This window comes from Hydractinia symbiolongicarpus, chromosome 5 (genome assembly GCF_029227915.1).
Source record: "Hydractinia symbiolongicarpus strain clone_291-10 chromosome 5, HSymV2.1, whole genome shotgun sequence".
Lineage (NCBI taxonomy): Eukaryota > Metazoa > Cnidaria > Hydrozoa > Anthoathecata > Hydractiniidae > Hydractinia > Hydractinia symbiolongicarpus.
In genome coordinates this window covers 33,197,517-33,214,820 of record NC_079879.1, presented here as the reverse complement: position 1 = coordinate 33,214,820, position 17,304 = coordinate 33,197,517, and the positions used below count along the sequence as shown (strand labels likewise).

The 17,304-nt window shown below is 33.3% G+C and overlaps 2 protein-coding genes across 2 annotated transcripts; both read right to left on the bottom strand.

Annotated features, from left to right (window-relative positions):
- Window positions 1–4,578, bottom strand: LOC130646126 (uncharacterized). The gene is made up of 11 exons (XM_057452265.1): window positions 4,489–4,578; window positions 4,152–4,215; window positions 3,937–3,972; window positions 3,638–3,745; window positions 3,356–3,413; window positions 2,768–2,792; window positions 2,557–2,624; window positions 1,978–2,257; window positions 1,496–1,779; window positions 1,064–1,298; window positions 1–84 (listed from the first exon to the last, which is right to left on the bottom strand). Exons 1-11 carry the CDS (start codon window positions 4,576–4,578, stop codon window positions 1–3), a joined length of 1,332 nt encoding a protein of 443 aa, XP_057308248.1.
- A 4,180-nt stretch (window positions 4,579–8,758) lies between these two features.
- LOC130646129 (zinc finger protein 91-like) lies at window positions 8,759–16,449 on the bottom strand. The gene is made up of 4 exons (XM_057452268.1): window positions 16,217–16,449; window positions 13,396–13,506; window positions 11,315–12,038; window positions 8,759–11,018 (listed from the first exon to the last, which is right to left on the bottom strand). Exons 1-4 carry the CDS (start codon window positions 16,331–16,333, stop codon window positions 8,920–8,922), a joined length of 3,051 nt encoding a protein of 1,016 aa, XP_057308251.1. The 5' UTR covers window positions 16,334–16,449; the 3' UTR covers window positions 8,759–8,919.
- Window positions 16,450–17,304: the final 855 nt, after the last annotated feature.

The following is a 17,304-nucleotide window of genomic DNA, read 5'->3' as shown; positions in this document are numbered from 1 at the left end:
TCACAAACTGCCAGTAACTGGAGACTGAAAAACCCTTGGTAGCTGTGAAAGGTTGTGAAATAACGCCTCGCTTTTATTTGAGGCCTGAATACGTAAGTAAGTAAAAACACGTAGAATCCTCAACCGATAGATCATTCCAGCTATTTTTGAAGTGATGTTAGGCCTAATTCTTTCAAGCAGTCTGATTCTCGAACTGGATTTTTTGTATGATCTTGGAGGAAAGAATACGGAAGGAGAAACAACTCTTTTAATTCTATTGAAACACTGCGTGAGGTTCTAGCAGGTGTCTGTATAGAAACTTAATTTGAAATTTTGGCGGTTGTGTGACTAAATTATTCGTGAATAACAATTAGCAACTATGATTGGTTATAAAAACAATTAGATAATTTGATGACGAATTTGATAATATTATCAAAACAAGAAGCCATATTGAAATCGGTAAAATTTCTTTTGTTTTTATGTTAACATAATTAGCGAGGAAGCACATGCTCGACATTTTTGTAAACAAAAAGAAAAAGTTTATATCTCGTTTTAAAACGACGTTCTGTTATAAGAAGTTATTTCTTTAGTTAGAATAAACATTAATCCAGCACACATTTTGTCGGCACTCGTCCGGCGCATATCTATCTATATTGTTTTTCATGATCAAAGTGGTATACTCAAGCCTGCAAAAATAGGTTAATATCATGGTTAAACGCTTATTTCCAAACGTATTGTTGAAGTTTTTAACAGCAATGTTTACCGACTTATATTAGGCACACTTTCCACACAATAATCACGTGCCTTCAGCGTGTTACAGTCCGATTTCAATAGAAAAAAGTTAGCCCCTATTAAAGGAGAATATGGAATTTGATCATTTTTTTGCGAAAAAGACTCGGTCGAGCACCTCACGCACTGATTCTTTTGAAATTAAAAACAATAGAAAATTCAATACATTTAAAGCGTACAGAAATGAAGTTGTTTCTCCTTGCGTATTCTTTCCTCCAAGGTATGATCTATCAAACTGCTAGCTGAAGTTTAGTGTACTGTCAATTAAAATTCCTAGATATGTGTAAGAGTCAACATGGTTGATTTGAGGGTCTCTATAATTAACAGTGAAGTCGTCAGTATTTAGCGATAAACGTTTAGCTGTTCCAATAAGCACGACTTCAGTTTTACCCTTTTTTAGATTGATTATAAGTTCATTTAAATCTAAGTATGAAGATATATTTGAAAGTTCTTTTGTAAGGGTTGACATGAACACCGATTTTTTCGAGTGTGAAAAGTAGACAACAGTGTCATCTGCGTATTTTATCACTCTACAATTTTGTAATACGTCAGGCAGATCGTTGAAAAATATTACGAATAACAATGGCCCCAAAATTAAGCATTGTGGAACACCATTGAACACTGGCATTGAAGATGATAAGCTGTTCTTTATTGACACGGACTGATGAGATAATCAGTGAACCATGACAGTTCATTGTCTATAACACCGTAACTTTAAAGCTTTTACAATAAAACAGCATGACTTATAGTGTCGAACGCTTTAGTTAAGTCAATAAATACAGCTCCCGTTAACTTTCCATTATCAACTTCCTTTTTGATGTTGCCAACAAACAATGCTCCCGCGGTCGATGTAGACCTATTTGAACGATATCCAAATTGAAACTCCGATAAGAGTTGGTTGGCTTCGAGATACCCGCTTAGCTGGATATGGACTGCCTTTTCGAGTACTTTTGAGAGGGCTGGTAAAACAGAAATCGGTCGGCAACTGTCTGGTTTGTTAATATTACCTGACTTACAAACAGGTGTTATTTTGGCTGATTTCCAGATATATGGTACTTGTCCAGTTCTCAATGATAAATTGATGATGTGGAATAGTGGTTTGCTGATGATATGTGCACAGTCTTTAAGAAGTTTGGTTGGTAACTCATCTAACCCAGTGGCTTTTTATGTTCAAACGATTTTATCTTTTTCAATATAAAGCTTAGATACATATTCCATTCTGAAAATTTTAACAGTTCGTTGAGCGATGTAATGCGGAGTCTTCCAGACATAATAATTTAATAAAGATACACTAGATTTTAATGTCTTCACTATTGTCGAGAAGTAATCACAAAACGTATTTGCCTTTGCAATATTTTCTGCCTTGTTGCACGTGGTTGAAGCGAAATTTGCTTTACTCTTCGTTGGAAACAATTTTTTTCTGATGTTCCAAAATTTCCTTGGATTCAAGTTGTTCTCTTGTAACAGATTCCTATTATATTCTTCTCGGCTACGTTTAATGTTGTTATATTGAAAATGTATTGGATCATGTACTTTTGACAAACGGTTGCAGAGATATTAGGATTTAAAGGTTTTTTGATGACGTCATTAATCCGTTCATTCGGAAACGGATTCGCGGTAAAAAATCATTGACGTCACCACCTCGTTTCCAAGTTATTTGGCCTCAAAGTTTTAATTGCACTGTAATGGTTTCTCTTAGGTTATTATACTTTCCTTTAACGTTAATATTATTTTAACATTAAAGTTTGGTAAATTACAGAACAATTTTATGGGCGATGTTTTACAGACTTTATCCCAGAAAATAGTGAAGAACTAGCTGAATACCCGTGGGAGAATCTACTGAATCTCTCATTAAACTGATGTAAGGGATACCAAACAAAAACATACAGCATATGGTAATTTGAATTTTTAAAACTTACAACCCAACCTCGGCTCTTTGTCTCTTTTTATAACAGGACGGAAAAGAGAAAGAAAAAGCCCTAGGATCGAGGTTGCTTACAGTCTGCATTGCTTTATATTTATACCTGTTGAAACCAAAACGTTGAAAATATAAGCAGGTACAACAACAACAACAGAAAAAGAAATGGAAAATGTCCAACAAAATCAAAGACGTCTAACAACCGTTACCTAAAAAGAGAAATACGCTAAAACTTTATACTTGCTTTGCCATTCCAGAAGTACACCAGGAAAAAAAGGGATATCAAACAAAAAAAATCCAACATTTTTCATTAAGTCATACAAAATCAGCTATTCATCCAAAGTTATACTCAAAATATAAGAAATTAATAGTTAAAAACACATTAAAGAGAAATATAAAAACTTGAATTATTTGGTATATTGTATATCTATCGAATATTTCAATCCAAAATATTAAAAGAACAGACCCAAACTTATAATCAAGAAAATCACGCATAAAATCAAAGAAGATAGCAATGCAGCGTGGCCTTGTGATTATGGAGTTCGCTTCGTAATCACAAAGTCCGTGGTTCGGTCCACAGCGCGGTTATGTTTAGCAAGTGTCTTTACTACAACCCATGCCATGTGAGGGACATTGGGTAGGTAATGCCGGTGTATACTTAATGTATACATCCCGAACACAGGACCCATATTGATAACAGTATTTGAAACACTGAAGTGGCTATAACCTGTATAAAAATTCGGAATAATAATAATTATAATTTCGAATTTAAGAATCGAATAACTTTCAAACGGTAACGTAACAGATGTAAACATTGATTTAAGTTTAGAATTTAAGTTTAGGATTTTTATAATGACATCAACACTGAATCACACAGTCTGTACTCTTAAAAAAAGTATCAACAGAAAAATTACTTTTTACAGTTTATGTAAATTTTTCTCTAGGATATACACGCTGTTTTTATAAGAAAAGTGCGTTTTAGTTTAAGTCTGATGTTCTTAACTTTTTTGACAAATGCTATTCTCATTATTCTCATTATGTTCTTAGCATGACTATGGCCTGAAAATATATAACGTGTTAATAAAATAAAGCATGCTATAAGTTACTTACTATAGGTAGCTAATGATAATTTCTACTACCTGTAACGGCCTAGTGCTTGGACACAAAAAAGTTCAGTTCGTTTGATATACAATAAAAAAGTAAACTTCTAATCAGTTTTGTGCGTCATACAAATGTTCATATTAACAAACTATTAAAGGTTGCCTCCGACGTTATAACAAGTTCATCTTAACCGAAAGAAACCATTAAAACATTATAGAAAAAAGTATTATTTAATGATTTACTTGCAAAATAAAAGCATAAACACGATTTACTTATTCCATGTTTTCATAAAACCTTGTGGTTCGACCGCCATTATTGCAGCATTAAAAACACGCTTCAAAATCTTGAAAAAACATCAGGATACCTTCTGACGTCACAAGAGCCAAAACCACACCGTCTTGCAGCATGAAAACGACGAAGCGAGATTTCTATATGAAATTAATTATAAAGAAGTTGTTCCGCTATCACAATTCTAATTAGCTTTAAAAATATTTTCTTTTTCATATTGTAAACATGATTTTTGATTGGATGTCCCTACTCTCCAGTGGAGGATTCGAAGTATCGTATTAAGAAAGGATGTTGTGTGGGTAAAGGGATGACCTAAGAAACAAGGGCTTCATCAGACGCACAGGCCTTGTTTCTTATACCGCTTTCTGCTCGGGTAATGAAATTGATCCGTGATAGAATCAAAACAACCCGACCTGGCGTAAGCGGTCAGTCATTACGAAGGGTCTGTTTATAACGAAAGGGTTACCTCTAAATAATTCTTTCTCGATTTGTTTGTTGACCATGCTTAACAGATTTGGTTAGTGATTGATAACAAACCACGAAAGATTATTAGCGAGGTGAAAAGGAAAGGGAAAAAAATGTGCTGTCTTGTTGCTAAAGAAGACTAAGTCACGTGATTTTATGGGTTAATATAATTGGTAGGTGAAAGGCACCTGTAATTGCCGTCCGGGAAAAAAACGAGCCTTTATTACCCCTGCCGAAAGGCCCTGTAGAGAGCATATTTTTGAAAACTCAATTAAATACTCACAAATGACATAATTTTGTTTTACTTTTTATTTTATGTAATTTGTACATATTATTTTTTTATTTTTTTTATTTTTTTAATTAAGTTAAAATACATTTTCGGCATCATGGAAAACCCATGTTAACTCATTTTCAGGAACTACACGCCCTTCCATATATCCTGTGTATACCCCGTCAGGCTCTGGATAAGCATCACGAATTTTTGTCTCTGCACATGACGGGATGACCCTTCGCACAGATTTGCCAAGTCTGTTGTGAACCCACCACGTGAACTGTCGGTAAGCAGCATAGCATGTTCTAAAAGAAAAATGTTAACCTGAAATATCAAACTTATGTTCTTATAACCCATATTTCTATAAACAGCGTGTTTTGACTGGAACAACATCTACTTACTTATTGGGAACGTCATTTCTTGGAGGAAGATACGTCGATTCTCTATCATACATTCCAACCAAAGCAGTCCAGAGATTTCCTTTCCTTAAAACAATCGACTCGAAATCTTCATGATTGACTATACAGTTTATTTCTAAAGAATATATTTTTAATAACTTAATAATCAACATATAATGTTTCGTATATCCCGCTAAAAAGTACACACCTTGTAGGTTATACATATGTCTTGATTCCAGTTCGTGACAGCAAAAACATTCAGTTTCAGAGCTCATTTGACGGCAATTGTTGCATTTACACCACGACGTAGCGTCAAGGTTAATCCTTAATTCTGCTATTTGCCCATCGCTATCACTGTCATATGTCACCCACGATGAGTCCGATAAATCCCCCTTACGTTTAGGTTTAAACTGGAAGCCAAGTACAACGTTAGAATATTTTGATTCCGACTCATCCGAAGATTACAGTACTTAACAAACGTGTTGCTTTTAAAAGGAAAACAAATAATTCTGCATTAAGCAAACAAAAAATTTTTTTTCTAGCGCTAATGAATCTTCTATATCTCATAAATACTTAATACTTCGAAACATATCAACAAGGCATTCTAAACATGAATTAGTCAGTAGAATATATCACCGTGAGGTATCCTATAATTCTTTGGTCCTTGTGACGTCAATTATGCAGCCATTATGAATTTCAAAGTTCGAGAAGAAGCGTGAGCATGATAAAGCCACATGAAGTGAGGTAGCTCAAAATTTGAAAGTTTATTTACAATTATTTGCTGTACTAAACTTTTCTGTAAAAAACGAATGTTATTTTCTTTAATACTTATATGAATAGGACATTATTAGGTAGCATCATTAAAACGTCGGAGGGAACCTTTAAGCTTAGACATATTTTTAGGATATTCTAAACTTCTCACCCATTTTTCAGAGTATATCTTGCAAAATAAGGGCTTAAAGAAAATAGTTTCCGACTCAAGACACAATAACAAACTTAATATTTAAGGAAAAATTTAGCTCTGAAAGAACCGGCTAAAATATCGTTATACACCCAACTTCATTTCTCTACTAAATAATTTAAACAACACACCTGCTTTTTCTTCCGCTTTCTCAGTAGGTAGCTTGCTAGCGTTCTCTAGATACTTGATACATTTTCAATCAATTCTCTTTGTAGTAATATTCTCTTTGTTATATCATCGTACATTTTTTATTTTTTTAAAAAAAGTATTTCTAACTAACAACACCAACTTCGTTCGACAACAACAGTTTCTTCTTTTACATTTTAGATTCGAATTACATTCATATTCAAATTCGATAGATTTTTTATAAAAGGAAGTAACCTCGGTCCCAGAACACAAAAATCAGGTTTAAGTTAACCTTATTATGAGTAAACATTGTTTGAAACAATTACTTTAAAAAAGAGACAACGTTCTTCGCTTCGGTTTCCTTTTTCAGTTGAGAAACAACTTGTTTCCGTTAGATACGGCGCGCACATTGTAAACCGGGGGTAAAATTATATTATTTTATCTATAACAACCACGGGGCTTTTAAAACAAAAAAAACATATAAAAACATTTAAAAATAAATTAAAAATTAGTTTTAATAAAGTTTTTTAAAGTATTTTTTAAAGTAATAGGAAAAGAGAATTAAAAGTTTAAATAGTAACCCCCTGCTTTGCGTTTTTTTTTAACTTGGTAAATTTTAGCGTAAAGGCCACGTCATAAGAAAGGGACCCGTGATTTCCGTGTCGTGGACTCACAGTTTTACTCACGCGAAGGAATTATTATATAAGATATAATTCACTTTGCAAAAGTCACAGACAGACAAAATATCCGTATTATTATAGAGAAGCGTCCACCGTTGATAAGAAAAGTTTGAAATAGCGTCAAATGACCAAATCAAACTGTGCGCTTATTTGAAAAAATATGGCAAACGAAAACAGGTGTTATTTTTGTATAATTTAAGCCACAACTTAATTTTGCCAGAGCTCGATAATGACCCATTCAATGTTTTCCAAGTTGGTACAGTGACGTTGATCAAGCTACGCTAGATTTGTAGTATTAGATGACAATGTAGGATGTGAGAAAAGCATGACGGTGAAGAGCACAAGCGTCCACTGACAATAAACGTTCAGCGTAATACAAGTTACTGTAGGAGGATATCAGGTTGGGATTTCAGGTTAGAAACAATAAGTGTATTGTTTAGTGACAGAGAAATAAAAATAATGACCAGCCTGGTTAGAATTCAAGTAATTGTTACAAAACAATTGTGTAGTTCAAAAATTAAATATATAATTGGTAATGAGGCTACATATATCAGGACAAGATGTATTAAATATAGAATTTTTATTTCTCAAAAAACATCCAAACAAAAGATAATATATAAATTTGTCCAATAATATCTATCGTAAAAAAGAATCGACACGCTTCGTTTACAACTATACTGGACATATTTTTTGGGACACTTGCCGCACATGTATTGAAGGAAAGTTGAAGCATACCTAATCGGCAAAAAAATTAGTCGGCAAAAATAAAAAGTCGGCAAAAACATTACTCACTTGGACAAAATTTAGTTACTTTTTGCCGAGTAAATTTTTGAATTTAGTCACTTTTTGCCGACTAAATTTTTAAATTTAGTCCCTTTTTGCCAAGTAAGATTTTGAATTTAGTCACTTTTTGCCGAGTAAGATTTTGAATTTAGTCACTTTTTGCCGAGTAAGATTTTGAATTTAGTCACTAACAAAGAATAATTGCATAAACTGATAAAAATTGGCAACAAGAAAGAAAAAACGGAATTAAGGTGGTCGGAAAAAAAGTTTGGTCGACAAAAAAAATGTCGACAAAAAAGTTTGGTCGCTAATAAAAAAGGCGGCAAAAATTTAGTCAGCAAAAAAATATTCACTTAGCCAAAAATTTTGGTCACTTTTCGCCGACGTTTTTTTACCGATAAGATATTCAATTTTTTTTGGTACAATAACTTGCGTAAAGGAAGTTACAGATAATATTCAACCTCTCAAATTTAAAAATATCTTCGAGTGTTACCACCTTACCACCCGAAAACAATAGTCCTGGATGCCCTATACCTTATATTTCCCGATTCTGAGACTCCGGATAAAGTCCGTTTAGACAAAACAAATTATAAATAAATCAGATTCGCTCAAGCAAAATCATAAAACAGTCTTTTTAAAGGCTAAATTTTTTAAACCAACGGGTATCACACCTACAGACAAGATACTAAAACATAAACGCATTAAAAACCAAATTTTTCAAAACATAAATCCCTTATGGTACTAATGTTTTTACGCGGGTAAATATTATCGCGCTAAAATGTTACGAAAAGTATTTTCTCCACAAAACATTTACAAAAGTATACACTTTTAGATCCTGCTTTTTTATTACTCTGACATAAAATTTTTATGAATTAATGGTATTTCTTGTTGCTTTTTTTGCGGTTATTAATTATCGCAAATAGTATCGTGAAGAATATTTCGCGGGTAAAAATCCGCAAAAATCGCGAAAATTAGTACTGTTTATATAGAATATGCATATTAACAATATATAAAATTGTTTAAACAAAATGATACAGCTATATATAAATACATTTTTTTAATAAATAACTTTTTTCCTCTTAGAATTCAATAAAGAACACAGAATCGCAATATTTTTACAACATATACATCTATTACATTTCTTTTTTCAAATTGTCTTTCTAAGCAGACGCTTGGGAGGGTACCATATCTGTTGGGGCACTCTCTCCCATTGTTTCGTGCCTTTTAATATGTCCTTTCAAACCGTCAGAACGACGGAACCGTTGGAAACAAATTGGACATTCGTAAGGTGCTTCGTTGGTGTGGATTCGAATATGTCTTCGCAAATTACCTTTCATAGAGAACGAACGCTGACAATACGGGCAGTTATGCGATTTACTCGTATCATGAGATTGAACGTGCGTATCGTATACACTTCTTTTCGTAAAAGTTCTTGGACATTTTGGACAATTGAATACTTCTTGAACGTGCGATCGCAGGTGTATTTCAAACAACGACGAAGATGTGAATTCCTCCCCACATTGTTCACATTTCATATTGTGGTGTGCAGCCGGTGGCGGCGAAACTTTCTTCACAGAGCTATAATGAGGCTGTGAAACAGCAGGCGCCAACTTTATTAAGGATTGCTTCGATTCTTCCATTTTTTCTTTGAGAAACAAGTTTGAATCACTAGAAGAAAGTGGCAATGGTATATTACGGGGACCATCAACCGAATTGGCCATTTTAGGATCATAAATGAATATTTTCGAGTCATCAATATAATGGTGTCGATTAGGGTAAAACTGATCTTGCGAAATATTTTGGATGTTTGCATCAGATGGAAGCTTCGTAGGATACTTGTGATAAATAGGACTTCCTGGGCTCCCATTAGAATGCTGGTTTTTAGAATTGGTGATGTTTTCGTTTTGTCTTCGCAGATCTTCCATTTGCCGGGCATGATGTTGTGCAACATGGCTCTCTAATAAACCGGGACGTCGAAATGTCTCCGGACAAAAATTGCAACGCCACGTTGGTACTTCTGCGTGTAATGACATGTGGCGTTCCAGATTCTCTCGTAAAGAAAATGACCGAGCACAGACTTGACATTGGAATTGGCGTTCCATCGAATGTAAGCGCATGTGAGTTTCGTAACTGGACCTCTGGTCAAACACTCTTTTACAGACTCCACAAACGAAGTCTTGGTTGACGTGGGAGTTCATATGAGACTCGAATACTTCTTTGCTATAAAACGTTTCCTTGCATATGTCACAAGCGAAGACGGGGGTGTCAGCATGCGCAGATCTCCAATGAATGTCAAATGTTTCTTTCTTTCCAAAAGATTTGTTGCATAATGCACAACGATAAACAAGCTCTCGGAAATGCTGGCTATCTCTTTCTTCATTATGAGTATTTTCATCTTTTACACGAACAGGCAGGTGGTTGGGAACACGCACTGGATAAGGTAGTCCTTGAGTACCGTCATGGTAACTTTTGTTTTCATCTTCACCATCGCGTCGGTGTTTGGAAAAAGGACGAAAAGATGAATGTGGGTGTCTGTCAAATTCGAATGATTGTTGGGAATGATGGATTTTACCAAGCAGATTTCGAATAGGATTACGGATAGCAGATCCTTCATTTTCGTGGCTTGTTACTCGCTGGGAATCCTCTACTTCGTGGCGCCCATTTCTCTCATGGAGAGTCTCGTTACGTGGTTTATCATGATAACTATTCCATGCGTAATTAGAGTCACTTCTGCTTTGATACTGTGGAAATTCTCGAATATCATCTTGTATCAAAGGAGGAGGGCCACCGTTTTCTCGCCTATACAAAGGTGGAGGTGGTGGGCGCTCATTTTCATCAGAGGATCTAAGGTGGGGAGGAAGATGCAACTTCTCGTGACGACGCAGCTGGACAGGATCTGAATAAAGCATGGAGCACATTCGACATTTTTCATATTTCAGTCTTGGTTTATGCACACTAATTCTGTGCATTTCAAAACCAGCAATGGTTCTGAACTCATCATTGCAAATCCTGCAAGTGTATTTGTTATTATGCAATTTTTGGTGTTCAGCGTATTCGGCCAGTGATTGAAGCACTTCGTTACAGAATTGGCAAGGAAAGGTCGTGTGTGTTTGTGTATGTTCAAAAAGCATTTCTTCTGAAGGACACTGGGCATCACAGCAGGGGCATTTGTACGCACGACTCGACTTTTTAAATGCTTTTCCGCCAGACCAATAAACGTTTTTTCCATTTCCGTTGGTATTTGGAGATAACTTGTCACCTGGGGATTAAGTATAAAAAATATGATGAATATGATAAACTCACGAAATAAAAATATTTAGAATAGTTATAGTAAAAGAAGGAAAAGTTATTTCACAAAATGTGGAATGTAAAAACTGCACGCTTGTTTTTAAAAAAAACCTTGTATAAACACGTTATTGTACCACATAGAAATGAAGAACATTTGGAAAAATATTAGTGATAAAGTTACTTTCTAATACAGGAAGAAGTGAGGTATATAATTACTTAAACAAATTTTAAAACTAACGCCATGGTGGAAGTTAGAAAGCCTGTTACCTGATGGTATTTCGAAGTATGTATCAGCACCATGCATTTCTTTTTGCAGGTCTTCTTGCTCTTTCTCCTCAGCTTTTACTTCATTGGTTAGCAAAGTTTCGTCTAAGGTTTGCAAACGATTAGAGAACACGTCATCAATACAGCTTCTTTTTTCGGCGGGTTGATCATTTGTACCTGATATTTTTCTGACAATATCATCCAACGTCTTTCTTTTCTTAATTGGATGATGATCACTGGTACTAGAAGATGGTCGAAAGTCGTCTTTCTGCTCGTTATTATAACTGAGAAGATCTTTATTTGACTTTTCATCATTAGCTGTGATCGCATCAGAGTACTCGGTTGAATTGTTAAGTTGCATTGAGGAATCATCATTTGTGTTATCAGAAAGATCACCATCTTCGTCTGATCCTTGGGTTTCCTGAACAGGAACTTCGTTTTCTGGCAGTTTGTTGTAACTTTTATTTGCAAATATTTCTTGAGCGGGTGACAATTTATCAGAATACAAACTGACATCGTCATGATCTGTCTGCAAAACATCAACTTGCAAATCACTAATCGCACAGTCATTCTCATTTTGCAACTGGTCAACATTATTTTCCCTGGAAAATTCCTTCGACACAAACGTTGGTGTTCTATTTGAGGTACAATCATCCGGTGTCTTGTACTTATTTTCCTTATCTGAGTGCGATTCTTCATCGCTCATATACTCGAATTTTTGTCCATCCTGCAACAGAGATAGGAGAATTAAAGTTATAAAGAATCCCAAAGCGAAATTATCACTTTCCTCAAATACTGAAAGAACCAGGAAATATTGAAAATTACTTCTCGTGAAAATTAAATCCCTCAAGGTACAGTGGACTCTCGATATAACTATAATATAATCGATATAATAAAATTCAGTGTGCTTTAAATTCGTATTCTCAGCTAGGATTCTGTCCAAAACCAGAATTCAAATTAGCAGAAGACGTTCGAGAATTTGTTTACATGATGCATATGTAATGTCTTTACAAGCATTAGTTGTTTTGTTTGCGCAGAAGTTTCTAGATTAGCTACATTCAAAGCCATGTAACTAATGTAGAAGATGCTTATCCAGGATAAAATTGTCTATTACCTTAGTGGATAAATTTTGGCGAGTATTTAATTTGGCGAATGACCAAAATCGAATATTTGGCGGGGATTTAATTTCGCGAAGGATAAATTTTATAAAATTAGGGGAGGATTTAATTTGGCAAATACAAAAAAGTGTTTATTTTAGCGGGAATTTATTTTGGCGAATGACACAAAGAAATGAATTTTATTCATAAAACTTATTGTGAATATAAAAAAAAAATTCGCTTTTTCGGGAAAAAAAACATTTTTCTTTTCTTAATTAAAAAAAAATTGTATTTTTTTTAAATTTGGCGAACGGTAAATTATGTTAAATTTGGCAACTATTTAATTTGGCGAATAGTCAGTTATCAAAATTTTAGCGGGTATTTAATTTGACGAATTTCGCCGAAATTCGTCAAATTTAATCCTCGCCAAAATTTATCTACTTAAGGTATCATCATGATAGGAGAATTTTTCTGGATCCTAATGTGTTTTCTATTTTCTGTACTTTGAGTTCGTTACCAAGGTTTTTTGAGCTCGGGGTACGAAATATGGTTCGTTATTGGAGGATAATGGGGGGGGGGGGGGGGGGGGGTGGTTGGGGGGGGGTTGTTATATAGAGAGTTTCTTAACGCTAACTCCATGGGGAATTTGGTTCACTATATCGGGGGTTTCTTAATAATTCCTTTAATAAAGTTTCCCAATCACAAACATTCATCATTTATCTCATTTAATTATTTCTATCTGCCTGAAACAAAATATTTTTCCCTAAGCTTTTTTGCGTACTCATATTTTTAGGACAGTCATTTTTAACAGTTTTTGGCTGATTGCGCAAATAACAATTGTGATGTCAAAAGATGCTTATTAGAGACACTTCAAGTTCTTATGTCATAGCTAGTGCTAATTCTTAGAACATAATATGGGGAACGCATTTTGTTGCCCCACCCCACTCAGTAAAGTTAATGAGAGAATTTTAAACTAATTGCATATACCTCCTGCCCATGTTTCTGTTTCCAAAACTGTTTTATTAAATCTTCATAGTCAAGTAATTTTTCTTCAGCTATCCAGCTTTTAAAACAGACAAAATAATATCTTTTTTGATCCTATAAAAAGATAAAAAATATAGGTTATAATTATATATAGTTTGATTAAAATAACATCTGTATGTAAAAAAAAGAAAATTCGAAAGAAATACATTGTGTTTATAATTAGTACGAAAAATACGTATTAATACAAAGATAAACGCATTAAGAGGATATGTATAATGTGTCTACAATGTTTTGTATATATAAATCAAAATTAAAATTTTAGAAAAAGAATTGAGTAAAATAAAATAAAATGGCCGTCAGACGGATAATATATTTGATTTCGGATTCAAATTTATGCAATCCTATTGGAAATATATGAAGTAATAAACAAGTGTTAAAAATGTAACGAAGGAATGTTATTTATCAACACCACCAAAAAAAGCTCATTGATACTTCGGATAATCCCGACTCATAACTACGCAATATGAGTAATTTCAACAAAGACAGATCTATGAAAGATAAACAAAATTAGAAATAAATAAACAGAAAAAGTCGTCCTATAAATATCGTCTAATATTTGGATTAACGGAGTTAAAAACAAATTTAAGAACTAATCAAAAAAATGTTTTTAACATATCACTAATATGGAGAAAGGATAGAAGGAGATAAATAACAAAAACAAGTAAAGAGTAACAGATAGACGAATATATTTAATTTTTTTTATACTTGAAATTAAAATTCTACTCTAATTGCACTCTAAAAAAAATTAAGAATATGTTAAGAGTCACCTATGTTTATTTTTGGCATAAAAAAGACTTTTAACACCACCACAAATTATCTTTCTACTGGCGAGAGATGGAACCCTTATTTTTTTAACATTATATTAATGAAATTTTGCAGAAAGTTAAGTAAAAACTTTTTTTGTTTATGATTAAAATGGGAGTCAATTAAAAAATATGAAAAATAAAAAAAGATAGATTGCTGAAAAAATTGAAATTGTTGAAAGAAGATATATAGTCGCTATAGCAACAATCCTTTCCTTCTGAATCATTCTTGAAGAAAACCAACAAATTACGTACACTACATTCCACTTTTGAAAGTTTAGAATTCCAATGGAGACTTGAAAAAACATATCACAACAAAGTGTCCCTCATTATGTCAAGTTAAGGGATATCCGATTCCCTTATGCAAACTCACTTGAAGTGCTGCCAAGGCAAACTTCAGAAGTTTTAGAGGAGAAATTTTGTAATTAGAGAAAAAAGAACACTGACCACACGTATCAAGTATGATGCAATGTCAAATGCCAAGACACCAAAATGAAGAATAAGTTAACAGATTCGTTATTAGCAGTAGCATCCTAATCACTTGACATATACTTTATATATACAAAAAAAACACAGAAATTTCACTTTAACCTGAGGTGTTTTTTTGTTCTCATATCCTGAGCATTATTTTACTACGTTACAAAAATTTTCAAACTAAAATTTAAAATTGAAAAAAATGCAACAGTTGTTCTGTCAGCTATTTTCAGTTGTTCTTATAAAGTTGTTCTTATAAAGTTACTCTTATTAAACTTGTAGCAGCCTGTACAATGCTCAACAGAAAGAATAAAAACATAAATCTATGCTTATATATTTACTAGGTAGAATGTGCTTGTTTTTTCAACACATTTTCAGTTCTAATTTTTTTTCGTTTTTTTCTTTTAAAAAAGAGGAAATTAGAGGGTGAAATTTATAGATGGTGATGAAGATTTCATAGGATTGGTGAAATAGATTGTGTCCAAGTTATCTTTTTGTAAAAACATATATGTATATCTAATATAAACAGAGAAAAAGTTGATCGAAAATAATTGTTTTTAGCTAGTAATTCTAAACTTCAAATCCTTTATCAGGCTGATCATATTCTATTGTTACGCCGCGTATTGTAAGCAAAATCTCAGCCTCAAAATCGTACAATGGGTGCGTTTTTTTGCTACCAAGAAACGTTAAGTACAATAAAATAAAAATGACATAACCCATCACTTCGTGCACAAAGATGCGTAATTATTATTAAGCAGGCGCCACGTTATAATAATCAGGGCTGAACAATATAATACCAGTTCACAGACTTCAAAATTTAGAACGTAATTAGATATTAAAGAACATTACAAAATGTTTTTTTTAATGCAATTTTCCAAATAGAATACTAAGAAAATATTATACGAATATATTTACTGTCAAAAATTTGTAACATTAGCGAAATTTGTACAATGCTTCTTCATATCACAAATCTGAAGTAATCTTCGTGTCCCAGGTAGTAAAAAAAACATCGGACACTTTTGTCCAAACATTTTATAGCTAAAAATGAAACTGTTTTATATATTCCCTGAGTTTTAATCACTTCCCTTTTCACGAACACAATGGCATTATTTAAGAATACATAATTGCTTTTACTGACGAAAAAAATATATAATGACCGTTTAATTATTTTAATAAAAGTTGAAAGTAGAAAATCTTTTCAAAAGTTAAACTTTTTAATTCGTACTTTTACTTTCGCGTTTAGATACGCAACAAGATCTTAATCTTCGAAAGACCCACTTGCAATATTTTCATATACATTTATAATTTAATACCCATACATAGTTTATATCTAGCTACATTAACTTTATTTATATCCATGATCAAATGTACACACTTACGGCTAGGCTCACAGCTGAGAATTTCTAACACAACTTTCTCTCTTTTTGTTTCCGCAAAAATAAACATCAACTGAATTTTAATAAAAATATATAAACACAATCGCTAACCTTTCCAATTCTGGTGTCGACTATACTGTCTACTTCCACACATTCCAAGCCTTCGTACTTCATCGTTTTGCATCTGTTTTCTTTTATGATATTAACTCGGTTATCCAACTCTTCCATAATTTTTTCTCATCTTCCTGTTTAATATATCTTAAAATAACCCTGCCGGCCACAGAGGATACAGCTATCCAAGTTAATCCTAAGGATCCAACGAATTAATAAATTTGTATTGTATTTTTAAAAGCCGGGGTAACAGAAAAAAATTGAACATCTAACTTTGTTGTTACCGGGGGTTCGTTAACGTAAATAAAGAAAAATGTTAAGTTTATTAACTGCTGCTTTAAGGAGTGTAACTTCTTAATCCCCAAAGAAAGAAAAAACCTGTTATTGTATTATTTCTACAAAATTAGAATTAGTGAGTTTTTCCGAAATTTTTCCTTCACTTTTAAAATTCCCCAAGTGTACAATTAAAAACTTTTTAAAAGCTCAACCCCCGGCGTAAATTACGTTCAATCCTATTGCGCACACCATCGGAGCAAAGGAGCAGAGCTCACCGAACCATAAAATTAGCCACCTGTCTTGCTTCTATCAATAAGAAAGCACGCCTCGCTACTTTTTTCAGGTGGTAATATTTAACTTCCCACTTGAAAATCCTTACACCAAGACGGGTGATTAAACAAAGGTAACGTATTGAAAAACAGAAATTAAACCAAAATATTATTGAACTTATACACCATTTATATTTGTCAAATCCTTAAATACCGTAAGGTAACATTAGGATCCCAATTCTAATTATATAAAAGTTTCTCAGTAATAATAATTCTTAATATTTTTTTATGCGCCCCGGATTGCACGACAATAGATGCAGAGGCGTGACTGGACTGTGACAAATTGTGAAAATCCTTCAAAATTATTTTGGCAAGCGTTTGTCAAATTTATTAAGCAGTCAAAATTAATCATTGGTAAAACATCTCAAAAGCTTCATGAGAGGAAAGTATCTCCAATCAACCAACCAGGCTAGATTTGATGGACGTGCTGCTTCAGTGCATCGTTAGCCTGGGAACTAACTTGGTGAACAATAACACTAGCAA

Bases quoted from the DNA above. Each gene is read 5' to 3' on its own strand.
- LOC130646126 (XM_057452265.1), bottom strand. From the start codon at position 4,578: ATGGTCAACAAACAAATCGAGAAAGAATTATTTAGAGGTAACCCTTTC. The intron at 2,625-2,767 runs GTAAGCAACCTC...CCCTTACATCAG, and splicing joins AATATAAAGCAATGCAGACT to TTTAATGAGAGATTCAGTAG. The intron at 1,299-1,495 runs GTAAAAGCTTTA...ACAAAATTGTAG, and splicing joins ATAAGTCATGCTGTTTTATT to AGTGATAAAATACGCAGATG.
- LOC130646129 (XM_057452268.1), bottom strand. From the start codon at position 16,333: ATGGAAGAGTTGGATAACCGAGTTAATATCATAAAAGAAAACAGATGC. The intron at 13,507-16,216 runs GTTAGCGATTGT...ATCTTTTTATAG, and splicing joins TCGACACCAGAATTGGAAAG to GATCAAAAAAGATATTATTT. The intron at 11,019-11,314 runs GTAACAGGCTTT...CTTAATCCCCAG, and splicing joins ATACTTCGAAATACCATCAG to GTGACAAGTTATCTCCAAAT.